The 13,069-nt window shown below is 44.5% G+C and overlaps 1 protein-coding gene across 7 annotated transcripts in view; it reads right to left on the bottom strand.

The window, feature by feature from the left end:
* The window catches only part of DDHD1 (DDHD domain containing 1), a 67,423-nt gene extending 57,025 nt beyond the window's left edge, over nucleotides 1-10,398 (bottom strand). For all 7 annotated transcript variants that reach the window (XM_075530907.1, XM_075530908.1, XM_075530911.1 and 4 more), the window contains exon 1: nucleotides 9,430-10,398. In XM_075530907.1, the coding sequence (XP_075387022.1) occupies nucleotides 9,430-10,276 (847 nt within the window). In that variant the 5' untranslated portion in view covers nucleotides 10,277-10,398. The remainder of the gene's footprint in view (nucleotides 1-9,429) is intronic.
* Nucleotides 10,399-13,069: the final 2,671 nt, after the last annotated feature.

Genomic DNA, 13,069 nt, shown 5'->3' with positions numbered 1-13,069 from the left:
CTACAATCAACTCTCATGGAATCAGCAGTCAAGAAATGAAATAATGTAATGCGTTGGCCAAGTCTGCTGTACAACACCCGTGGAACAGAGACAAGATGTTTTTGTGAGGGCTGTGGTGCCACAGGGTTTTCACCTGCCTTACCTGTGTGTGACATCTGGACAATGACTAGGGAAGGCCACAGAAGAACTGCTGCGACTGAATTACGGTGTTGGCAAAAAATCTCCAAAGTACCATGGACTGCTAGAAGAATAAGTAAATTCATCTTGGAAGAAGTACAGCCAAAATAGTCCTTAGAATGAAAATGGTGAGATTGTGTTACTTACCGTATATACTTGTGTATAAGTCAAATTTTTTAGCACATTTTTAATGTAGTTTTTGTGGTAAAATTAGGTGCCATGGCTGATATTTAGGTCGGCTTATACTCGAGTATATATGTTACTTTGGACATGTTATCAGGAGAGACCAGTCCTGGAAAAGGACATCATACTTGGTAAAATAGAGAGCCAGTGAAAAAGAGGAAAAACTTTAATTAAATGGAATGACACAATGGCTTCAACAAGGATGGCACATGACTGTACAGTATTTCGTTCCATTATACATAGGCTCAATTTGAGTTGGAACCTACTTGGCACCTAACAACAAAACCAAAACGAGTTGTGCTTATTTGGGAGTCAATTACCAAGAGAGCAAGCCTACCCCCCACCCCCCCCCCAAAAAAAAGATACATCGCAAAGAGACTACAAATAAAAATAAAGTTGAAAGCTAAGAACTTCAAGGAGGCTGTAAATTTTGCAGGTTATAAGAGGTAGGAAAAAGAAATAATAGCAGCTAACTGCTATATAAAGTAGAGGGGCAGTGGGAAAAAATGGAGACCTTCAACAAGATAGGTTGTGTACAGAGGCTGCAACAATGGGCTCTAACATAAGAACAATTATGAAGATAGTGCAGGACCGGGCAGTGTTTTGCTCTTTTGTACATAGGGTCACTGGAGTTGGAAGTGACTGAATGACACCTAACATCAACAACAACAACTGAGATACAGGTACTAGTACCCCTGATTACAGAAGAAACAGCTGAGGCACAAAGCACTTGTGTTGCTTAAGGTCATACAGAGAACATGTATTTTATATAAGGTCACACAGATAATATATAAAATATGTAACAGAGGTGGGGTTTGGGCCCAGATAGCCTGGTTCTGGCGGTCATACTTATGCTACAACATGATGTAATCTAACTAGAAAAAACAATAAGGGTTGAAATAGTGGGACAAAAATGAAATTGATGAGCTACAGGAAGATGATAGTTGATCTGAAAACAAATGCTGTAAACTGGGTTCACCCTTTATGTATGACCCATTATACTTTGATGGTTTGTAAGTCTTTCCATAAAAAGACAGATGCCTGCCAGGCAGTCAAAGCTCCAAATAATTCAATCCAGCATTCTAGGATTAGCTATTTACAAGGTCTACTTTGCTCCCGTACCGAAAAAAGTGTTAGGAGATAATCCAATTTATATAAAATAATATAATACACGACATATAAAATGGGCTAACAGAAAAAAATTATACCTATAATCAAAAAGCCATTCTAAATACAAGGCTCCTATTCTAACATGAAGCCAAAGCAAAACCATGGAAATGCGCTATTCTTAAATAAGAATGATGAGAGAGAGTATATGGCAGAGCTGGGATTTGGGTTACACTCAGGGGCTTCAAAGTTTTTTTTTAAGCCCCCTTGTATAAAAATACCAAGCAAAGTTATCTACTTTATAACATGAACAACTGTCATAGTGCTGGTCATAGTGTTGAAGAGCAAGCATGGAAAAATGTCATTGAGAATACCTGAGTAACCATACTGAGTTTTCCCCAGGTTGAATGGTCCTCAATGCTTGGTTTACTTGAAGTTGGTTCTCCATCCCATCTACACCTTTTCTACAGCTCTGGCCTGTATCTTATTTATGCATATCTGACCTGGGGCCTCTGGAAGGATGTTTTCAGTAGGCATTGGCCTCCTACTAATCTTAATCAACCTAATCTTTTCCAAGGCCACTCCAGAAATATTTGTTTTTTCTCCTCTCAGCTGTAGCATATAGTTCTTTACATCCATTACAAGTAACTGTAATCAAATAACAAACAGAATGTGGTTCATTTCATACCCTCTACTAAAGTCAGATATTAATCTCATCCTATTACTGTTTTTTTAGCACAATGCCTTCTAACAATGTGACTATAGCCACAGATTTATGAAATCCAGAATTATAATTTATCAATTAAGGGATTATGACTGGAAGGACCTGATGAATTGAGTATAGCTCATCATATCATGTGTCTCAGGGCTACTCCTACATTAATGCTCTGTTGATGGCCCATTGAAAAGATGTCAAAAGGAGTGTTTGTATCACATGGAGAACACACAGGAGCCCTGGTGGTGTAGTAGTTATGCGTTGTGCTGCTAACAACAAGGTCAGCAGTCAGCAATTCAAAACCATGGCAGTCTTATTGGGTGAAATATGAGGCTTTCTGCCTCTGTGAAGATTTACAATCTAGCAAACCCTAAAAAGCAGCATTTACTCTGTTAGGTAGGGTTGCTGTGATCTGAATGGACTTGATGGCATTGAATTTGGTTTGGTCCTGGCCCCCAATAGGCATCAACAGAGTTTATCAGAATATATAATAAAATGATTATAAAGATTAGCTAGAAGATACAGTTTATTGTAGCAAAATATTAGAGCAAATATTGAACACATAATTTATTATTAAAAGGTAATATGGCAAGATTAGGCAGCAGTACATAAACTTAGAATTACTTTTACACAATCAAGTACAAATTCTGTTTTCTCTGGGATGATTCCTACTTATCACGACCTAAATTTCATCTGTTCCTAATCCAGCAGTATCAAACAGTATACGAGTGGGTATCTCTCCCAAAAAACACCCAGATTTTTATATATTTCAATTTTTTTTTTACAAAACGACAAAGTACTCTCCATTACATTTGGTCAAATCTGCGACTCCACTCATGGAAACATTTTTATAATCATTTGTTTGATGGCTGACAGCACCTTCCTCATTTTTTTTCATCTCTTCTACGTCATCAAATCACTATCCTTTCACACCCCTCTTCATTCGTGGAAACAAAAAGAAGTTGCATGAAGAAAGAGAGGCATGCTGTTTTTTGCCCTAAACTGGTGCACAGAGATGGCTGCATGAGCAGGTGCACTGTCATGGTGGTAAAATCAGTTCCCTATCTGCCAAAAACCAGGCATCTTTTATTGTACTGTGTTACGCAATCTTTTCAGAACCTCTAAATAGAAAGCTTGATTAACAGTCTGACTTGGTGAAATGAACTCCAAATGCAATATTCCCCTCATATCAAAACAACAAAAAGGCATCATCTTGATCTTTGATTTCACTTGATGAGCTTTTTTTGGTGAGGTGACAACGGTGTCTTCCACTGGCTTGATTGATGTTTGCTTTCAGGGTCGTAATTATAGCACCATGGCCCATCACCAGTAATAACCTTAGAGATCTTGGGGGGAAAAAAGTCTTAGGTAGCTTCAACCTGTTCTTTCAAAGCCTGGCATGTTTCCACTTGACACCACTTTTCCTGGTCAGTCAGAACCTGAGGCACAAATAAATTTTGCAGCGACCCTTCTTATTCCCAAATTTTTTGTTAAAATTTGCTGAACCACACTACAATATAGTCTAGATAACTTCCCCATCTCTTCAATGGGGAAGGTCTCTGAGAACCAGTGCATGAATTTGGTCAACATTTTCATCCGTCCAGGAAGTTAATGGACGTCCAGAACAAGGTTTGTCATCAAATGACATCTCACCTTTTTAAAAGAGAAAACCACTCATAAATCGAGTTTTTCCCATAGTGCTGTCCTTTGTAAGCTGCGCTCAGCAGTTTCTGTGGCATTTTTCCCAAGCAGGCAACAAAATTTTACAGCCACATGATATTCCTTAAATCAGCCATCACAAAATGAAGTTTGAGTGCAACTGTTTTTACGAAAAAAATTCACTGTGACCACAGAGAACCTTCCCAAGTGACGCCACTGGGTGCACAAACTCTGAGAGTTATTTGATGCTTGCCTAGTGGAAAAAATGTGTACAATGAAAGCTCCTTCCAGGGGAGCTTTTTCCCTTTTGGGGGGGTACTCCCTTGGCTTATCCCTATCCTCCCCTTAATCCATTAATTTAACATCTTTTGTGGGCACACTTTCCTTTTTCCAATGCAGACTCAAAAAGAGAACTGCAGGCTATAAAAAATCATGGTTTTCCTTGTTCTACTTTTCAACTGAGTGTTTAGGAATGCACTGCAGCTCAAACGGAAGGACTGTCTGTATCTATGCCCTCATGCATGCTGACAGTTTTTCTTGAGAACACGCAGTCTAAACTCCACCACCCTTATGAAAAGATAATGGTCTTAGAGCAGATTTCTCAATACTCACCTACTTTTTCATTCTCCCAATAACCTCCACTTGAGGCTCCCTCTGAGTACACTTCCCTTTCCCTCACCCTTCCCTCTTCTTGCCCCAGTCTCTATAATTGCCAGAATTCCTTGATCAGCACATCTAGCCTTTTCTTGCTCCTTACAAAAAATAGCCCTGGAGTTGCACACCCAAACAGGGTGCTATGTGGGAGTAAGCCAAAAAACCCAAACCAATCAACCCATCGCTGCTGAGCAAATTCCGCCTGACTCATGGTGACCCTAGAGGGCAGAGCAGTACTGTCCCTTAGGGTTTCTAAGGCTGTGATTATTACAGCTGTAGCCTGCTACTTCTTTCTGCCATGGGGAAGCTGGTGGGTTTGGACTGCAGACTTTTTGGTTAGATGCAGAATGCTAATGTATTAGTGCTCCTTAGAAGCAAGGATGGCAAGACTTCATCTTACATACCTGAGACATATTGTCAGGAGAAATCAGTCCTTGGAGAAGGGCATCATGCTTGGTAAACTAGAGGGCTAGAGAAAAAGAGGGAGGCCCTCAACAAGATGGACCGACACAGTGGCTCCACCAGTGGGTTCGGGCACAGGAATAACTGCGAGGATGGTGTAGGACTGTACAGTGTTTGGTCTGTTATGCATAAGGTTGCTATGGGTCGGAACCAACACAATGACACCTAACAATAGTTACAGTGAACACTTACCCAGTATTTAACACCATGCTCATCACTGTTCTACATACGTTATATACACGAATCTTCAAAGCAAGCTTACACGGTGGGTACTACACGGTGGGTATAAGCAACTTAGGAAGACACTGGAGAAAGGAGCTCACTTAGTCATTACTCAGCAACGATCACTTTTTATCTGAAATGTCCACATGCAGTCAGAGGGCTATCTAAACATACAATAAGCAACACAAAATTCCTATCATGAATATTTTATCTATGTAATAAAATTGGCTTCCAAACGACAGAAGACAAATTTTGTTCCCCTTTTGATGTATGTACCCCAAACCGATACAAATTGTGACTGCTAGTAAGAGTTTCAAAGCAAGAGCAAACACGGCCTTTGTTTTAAGCTAAGTACAGACCACACCCAGATGTGAAGTCATTTTGGTCACAAAATTTAAATGACCATTGGAATCCTGCTAGCAAGTAAAGCTACCGAGGAACTTGTTGGGACATTTTTTTTGGGGGGGGGGGGGGTTAACCTTCCATTATCACTATCCAGAAAGTTTCCAGAAACAGAGAAAAAATGAGGAGCATTTGCAGCAAAAGCTGCAAAGTAATAAGAAACCTTCCATTTGAAGAAGGGTTCTCCCTGACTTCAGGTTGAAACCCTCTCATAGTGACCCTATAGGACAGGTAGGACTGCCCCTATGCGGTTCCCAGACTAGCTCTTTATGGGAGTAGCCTTATCTCTCTTCCCAGGGGTGGCTGGTGGTTTCAAACTGCAGACCTTGCAAGCCAAAGTGTATATAATATTTAATCACTATGCTACCAAGGGCTGGAGAGGTGATATTGGGTTGAGTCTTCCCAAACCAAACCAACCCAAACCAAACCAAACCAAACCAAACCGAACCAAACCCCAAACCAAACACCAAACCAAACTCACTGCCACTGAGTCAATGTCAACTCACAGCAACTCTACAGGGCAGGGTAGAACTGTCCCTGTGGGCTTCTGAGACTATAACTCTTCCCGGGAGTACAAAGGCCTGTCTTTCTCCTTCTGAGGCTTCTTAAGCAGGTGTGAAAACTTCCATAGCACATACAGTCTTCATTAGATCAAGTTACAAGAGATATCGTGAGATGTGGTAAATTACAGGATGCCACGAGAAGCACTCTTGTTTGCTAGAAGGACCTCGTATACCCACAGGACTGTACCTTGCAGAAAACCATGTAGAAAATGTTAAAATGGAGCCCAAAGAACTATGTTCCTTTATATTAACAAAAAAATTAAAATCATTAATTGGCCTACTAGCTTTTGGAATGTAGAGTCAAAAAGACTAACCCCACATTTCTTTCAGGTTAGCTTCTGGAAGGCGCTCACCATTTCTCACTTGACTTATATCATTAGTTTTTTAACGCTATCCAGCTGCTAACTCTCCAATCTAAGCTCCACACTGGCACCAATCACCTGAGTAAAAGAGAACCTTCAATTGTTTGGTTCTCATTTATTAATTGGACAAAGTCCAAATTCCTTAGCATTGTACATCCACCCTTGCCCCTTCTCTAGATACTCTCCCAAATGAGTCATTCATGTACAAGTGTACCCTCCCCACGTTCTCCATCTCATTCCCCGCCTCCGCCGCAGCCTGGCACATGCATACAAGGATAGATACTGCACTGTACTCTCCTACTAGCTGAGTGACCTTGAGCAAGCTCATTAATTTCACTGAGACTATTTCTTTATGTACAGAATGCGAGCATTTTTATACCACTGTGAAATAACATGAAAATTATATTGTAAACAGGAAAGCACTATGCGAACACCAACCATTTTATCATAAACCAAACGAGCACAAAGTACTATAGCTGAATATACTTGAATTTGTTCTAAGGGTAAGATCCATCTTTTGCTATCTGGCGCTTTCTCTGAAGATGACCTGCATTTTATCCCACTTTTTCTGGCTGCGCAGGTTCCATTGTGAGGGAAAAAATTATGAAGTGATGTCCAGATCATACAAAGGAAAGGTTAAGTGTGACACTCAGGAAGGATAAAGATTTTCCCTTTTTTCTACCTTTCCTAATGTTTTTACAGGATAAAAGCACAGGCAAATGAATGAATACAGTACAATGCTTTTGTTGTTGTTAGTGGTTGTTGAAGTGACTGTGATTTTAGGATGTTCTTATATATAATCCTTTATGTGTAAACCCACTGTCACTGAGTCAATGCCAACTCATAGAACCCTATAGAACAGTGGTTCTCAACTTGTAGGTCTCGACCCCTTTGGGGGTCAAACGGACCCTTTCACAGGGGTTTCCTGGTTCATAAAGTAGCAAAATAACAGTTATGAAGTAGCAAAGAAAGTAATTTTATGGTTGGGAGGTCACCACCACATGAGGAACTGTATTAAAGGGTTACAGCATTAAGAAGGTTGAGAACCACTGCCTTAGGGACTGTTAGATAAGCTTGGGACTGCTAACCTCAAGGTCCAAGGTTCAAACCCACCAGCTGCTCTCTGAGAGAAAGATGAGGCTACCTACTCCTATAAATATTTACCTTCTAGGGAATCCTTTATAGCAGGGGTTCTCAACCGTCCTAATGCTGTGCCCCTTTAATCCAGTTCCTCATGCTGTGGTGTCTCCTAACCATAAAATTATTTCCGTTGCTACTTCATAACTGTAATTTTGCTACTGTTATGAATCATAATGTAAATGTCTGATACGCAGGATGTATTTTCATTGTTATAAATTGAACATAATTAAACCATGGTGATTAATCACAAAACATGTAATTATAAATTGTGAAATATTTGTTTTTCCATGATCTTAGGTTGTGACCCTTGTGAAAGGGTTGTTTGACCCCTAAAGGGGTCACCAGCCACAGGTTGAGAACCACTGCCGAAGGAATCCTGCCCTAAGTGAGTTTATAATCAAGAGGAGCGATATTACTGATCCTACATTACCCTGACTTTGTACAATATGGTAACAAATGTCTTCAGGGTCAACTTAAGTTGTAGCACAACACTAACTTTCCTGTCATATTTATACTGTTTAGTGATTTGACGCATTCTTTCTTTGCTATCTTAGTGACTCGTGATTAGCATGAAATTTTTAACATTATCAGAACCACTGATGCAATTCAATACCTATCTATTGACTATCTATTGCACTGGCCTAGGAGAATAAAAGGTAGGTGATGGACTCTTCCCATAAGATGATAAATGTACAGAAAGTAAAACAAGCCATAAATACAGATAATTAGTACGAGGCCAAATGTTGAATGATAAGTATGGAGAAGCCAGGCTAGTGATAATCAATGAAGATATCTGTGTTACGGTGCTGGGACCCTTTAGAATGAAAATCATATATTACAAAATATTGTTAGCTAGTAGCTTCCAGTACTAGAAAATATCTGCTATATATTATATTTCTGGCCACTGTATTCTAATTTAATTATAAACCTCATTGTGTTGTTGTCTACCGAATAGGCTAAGTCCCTTACGAATATTTTCCCATCCCAGCTTCACAACCACGCTGAGTTGGGTACAATCATCCCCATTTTACAGATGAGGTAACGGGCCTAGGTCTTTAATTTTTCAGCATAAAGAGGAGAAAATTTAAAATATATATTTTAAATATATAAATTCAAAATATATTTATCTATATAAAACAAGCAAGAGACGCAAACGAGAATTCCATAGCGGATGGGTGGCCTCACTTGCCAAAATTCGGCTGCTCCGCACACTGCTTTCATTCTACCTGCCCTGGACGTGCGCACCTAGTAGGAGCAACCTGCCCCCGCCCCTTTCCCGCTGGGTACTAATTTTCTCCTCCTGCTGAGTCCATAACTGAACTGTTGATTCCCGTACAGATCCGCTCCCACCTCCTCTCCCCAGAGGACACGCTGCTATTTAAGTCAGAGGCACTTCGGGGTAAATGAGACCGAATCAGATCCCCAAGTGGACAAAGCTCAGGTAAGCACACGAAATGCAACCTTTCGGGTTGGGGATCCCTTCGTGGACCGCCTCCGGGGGATGGCCGCGGCGCCCGGCTCACCCGGAAGACGCTCCCAGGGCGATGTCCCCTCCTCCTGATCCCGAGCAGCCTGCGTTTGGCCATCCGTCTGTTTACCCTTCACGTGCCGGCGCTCCCCGCATCCAGCTCCCACCCAACGCCAGGCCTCCCTCGGCGCGGCGCTCGGGTGCCAAAGCCGCGCGCGTGCGTCTTGGCACCAACAGGGGCAGCCCGTCCCGCCCCACCCCCGGCCTGCTGCGGGCGGGGGGGCCGCCGCCACCCTCCCCCGGCCGGCTACTCACGGTTCCAGTAGACTGGGTAGCATTCTCCTTGGGTCACATCCACTTCGTAGAGCCCGCCCCGCACGCACACCGGCTCGATGTTCACCACCTCCTCCATCTCGGGCTCGTGCCTGGCCGCGCGCGGGCAGAAGCCGCAGGCGCGGTCCTCGTCGTCGTCCTCCCCGGAGCTGCAGGCGGGGCCCGCGGGGGAAGCCGAGCCGCCCACATGCTCGCCGTCGGGGTCGTCGGCCTGGGGCCCGGCGCCCGTGGCCTGCAGCAGGGTCCGAAAGGCGAGCTCGATGCGGAGCGAGTCGTAGCCGATGAAGGGCTTCCAGGTCTTCTTGTCCTCCTTGAAGAACCAGCGCACCTCCTCCGGGCCCAGCTCCGTCACCACCTCGTAGCGGTGCCTGGCGGCCGGGCCGCCGGGCCGGGTGCGCTTCCTCTCGCCGGGGCCCCCTCCCGCCGCCCCGCCGCCCCCGGAGTTCGACGGCCCCAGCGGCGGGTGCAGTGCGGAGGAGCTGCCGCCGCCGCCGCCGCCGCTCTCGCCTTCACTGTAGTATCGCAGCGAGGAGCCTGACTCAGCCGAGCTGAAGTCACAGTTCTCGTCACTGAGGCAGGGGTCCAGCGCCAGGTGGTGGTTGTGGTCCTCGGCGCCGGTCGCCAAGTGCAGTCCCGGGTCAGCGCGCAGCAGGGTCAGGGGCGCTTCGCCGTCGCCGGGGTCCCCGCCGGGCAGGTGTTCGAAGCAGCAGACGCCGCCGCCAAACGCTGGCTCCGCATCGGAGCCCAACTCCCAGGCGCCGCCGCCGCCGCCGCCGCCCCGGCCGTTGTGTTCCGGGGTCCGCGGCGACCCACGGCCCGCGAAATTCATGGTGCCGACACGCCGCCGGCTGCCTGGCCCAACGCCGAGCCGCGGTCCCCGGCGCTTCCACCACACATTAAATGCCGCCGCCCTGTCCACCCGGAATTTTTAATCTTTCAAATCCCGGCCGGGGCTGCGGCGGCGGCGGCGGCGGCGGCTCCGCCCCCCTGGAGGCCCGCGGCCGCCGCAGGCGCGTTCCACGCCCCGCCCATTGTCACGCTGCCCGACGTAGGCGGCGCCCGGGCGCCGGCTCCGCCCTGCGGGCCGCACGCTCCGCTCTGGAAGCCCCGCCCCCGCTGGCGCTGCCCGCGGGCTGCTCTCCCTGCTTCTGGTCCTGGTGCTAGATCGGCTCGGGTCACCAGGCCATTTCTCACCTTCTCCAACTCCCTTGGCCTCCCTTCCACTGCCCCCACCTCTTGTCTTCCCCCGCACCACCCTGAACAAGGTGAAATTGGATCTGGTTTTGCTTCTGCCCCGACCCAGCTGTAGAGAGGGTTGACCCCACTCATGTTTTCAATCTGGGTCACGTCCTAGCATTGCTTTTGTGCACTTAGGCCCTCCTGCAGCCGCGTATGCATCTTCTCAGTCATCTGGTTCTGGTTCCTTCCAGAGTTGTTGGACTCATGGGGCACTACACCCCACACCTATTTCTCACATCAGCTGCACCGCTCCTACTGACACCGGAGTCTAACCAGTTAAAGTTTAACTGCCACCCTGTACCATTATTTATCTTCCCGTACTTGCTGGTTTCCCATCACTTGATGGAGATTGAGTCTGTCTCAGTTTTCTCCACATTATTGGTGGGCATAATGATAGAAAATACAGGAAGCGTGGCAGAAATATCATGAGAAAATGGGGTTCTAGACCAAGTTTTTAAAAGCTCTGGTGGGTGGCATAGGGATTAAGCACTTGATTGCTAACCCAAAAGTTAGCGGTGCAAACTCACCAATTGCTCAAGGGGCAAAAGATAGGGCCTTCTACTTCCCTAAAGATATAATTTTGGAAATTCTATGAGGCAGATCTACTCTGCCCTATAAGGTTGCTATGAGTTGGAATATGCTCTTTGGCACAAAATCAAATGTTGCTAGCTAACCATAGGCAGGGCATCTCACCTTCCTGATCTTTTTGGTTTCCTCATCTGTGAAATGGATTATTGGACCAGATGATCTCTAAATCACTTGTCTCAACAAGATTGCTCTTTTAAACCTTTAAGTTTTCTCTCAGTTCTTTATGCATCTCTGACTCTGTAACTGACTTTCTGGAGTCAGGTGGAAAGCTCAGGCACAGGTTCCCTTTATGTTGGAAAAGGGTTTTTATGTCTTCATTGCCCTGTGTTGAGAATCCAGAGAGAAATAATCTCCAGCCCCAATGGTCTCAATTCAAGATCAGACCGTTGTCATTTAACTCACTCTCTCTTTGTGGTGGAAGTCGATTGTGAAGACAATTTCTCTCTTCCTGGGGACCTAACCTTTCAGAGGTTACTCTAAATTACTGTTTAAAGCAGAACCATCTCTGACCCATACAAAACTTTGTACAAATTCAAAATAAGGCATTGTTTCCTGTGGGCAGATACAGACCTATTTGGGGATCACGGGCTGCTGAGAAGACCACTGTCTGAATCTCTGTTCCATGTTGCCTCTTTGGTTGGCAAAGTAAACCAGACTGTGTGCAGTGAATAATGCTGCAGCCCTCTTTTCCATTTATTTTGCTACCTGAGTATTTGTTTTCCAGTTTCTCCTCTAATAATCTTGTGCAAAATATGAGATTGGGTATGAGATTTTATTCTGTAGAAAGTGTTTATTCTACAATGCAGCGCTTCTCAACTTGTGGTGTGCCACCCCTTTGGGGGTCAAGCAACCCTTTCACAGGGGTTGCCTGATTTGTGACAGAAGCAAAATTACAGTTATGATGTAGCAACAAAAAATAATTTTATGGTTGGGGGGGGGTCACTCCAACAGGAGGAACTGTATTAAAGAGTCACGGCATTAGGAAGGTTGGGAACCACTGCTGTGTGTTTTGATGGCCACCATATAACAGATGCTGATGTTTTGGGGTCAGCTATAGAAGAGAATGGGAGAGATTCTGTTCCTTCTTTTAAGGACCTTTCAGCTTAGTGGTAGTTATAGTCAAATAAGCAGATACACTATTGTGCATCGTGAAAAGTACTGCAAAGGAGGTTGAAGATAAAGGATAGCATAACATTTAAAGAATCTCTTTCCCTTTAGGTTTCTTGTTGGAAACTGGCCTAACTATACCTAAGTTTTTCTTGAAAACCTGAAAATAGAGCTTTTTAAGGAAAACTTTGTGAATCAAAATGGAGTTAGGTGAAGACATTCACTTAATTTATAAGAAACTTTTTTGATTCCATATTTCTAAAATAATTTAACAAATCCTACCAAATAGCACATCAAACACATTCTTGTAGTATTCACCGGCCCCGGCTCAAGTGGCAGAGGCCGAGATGCCGAGTGTAGTTCCTGGCCGCAGAGGCCGCCACATGTTTGCGCTGCTTGGGTGGGTGAACTACAAAGCAAACATGGAACACTAGCCAGAGCCCTCTCCCTTTTTAAAAAGTGACAGTCATCTTCAGATTTCTCTCGATTAATGCAAACAGTACGATGGTAGGTCGTTCATAAAAGTGAAGTGGCATAAAGCAGGTGTACAAAATTGTGGGTATTCCTGTAGCTATTTGGTCAGATTATTTTAACCAAATTTTAACTCTTAAGGACAGTATAATTCCCATTAATGAATTCCCATGAAGCCATTATTCCTATTAAGATTACCCAATAATATAATTGACCC

Source organism: Tenrec ecaudatus, chromosome 14 (genome assembly GCF_050624435.1).
Source record: "Tenrec ecaudatus isolate mTenEca1 chromosome 14, mTenEca1.hap1, whole genome shotgun sequence".
NCBI lineage: Eukaryota > Metazoa > Chordata > Mammalia > Afrosoricida > Tenrecidae > Tenrec > Tenrec ecaudatus.
This window is presented reverse-complemented; position numbering and strand designations above follow the sequence as displayed.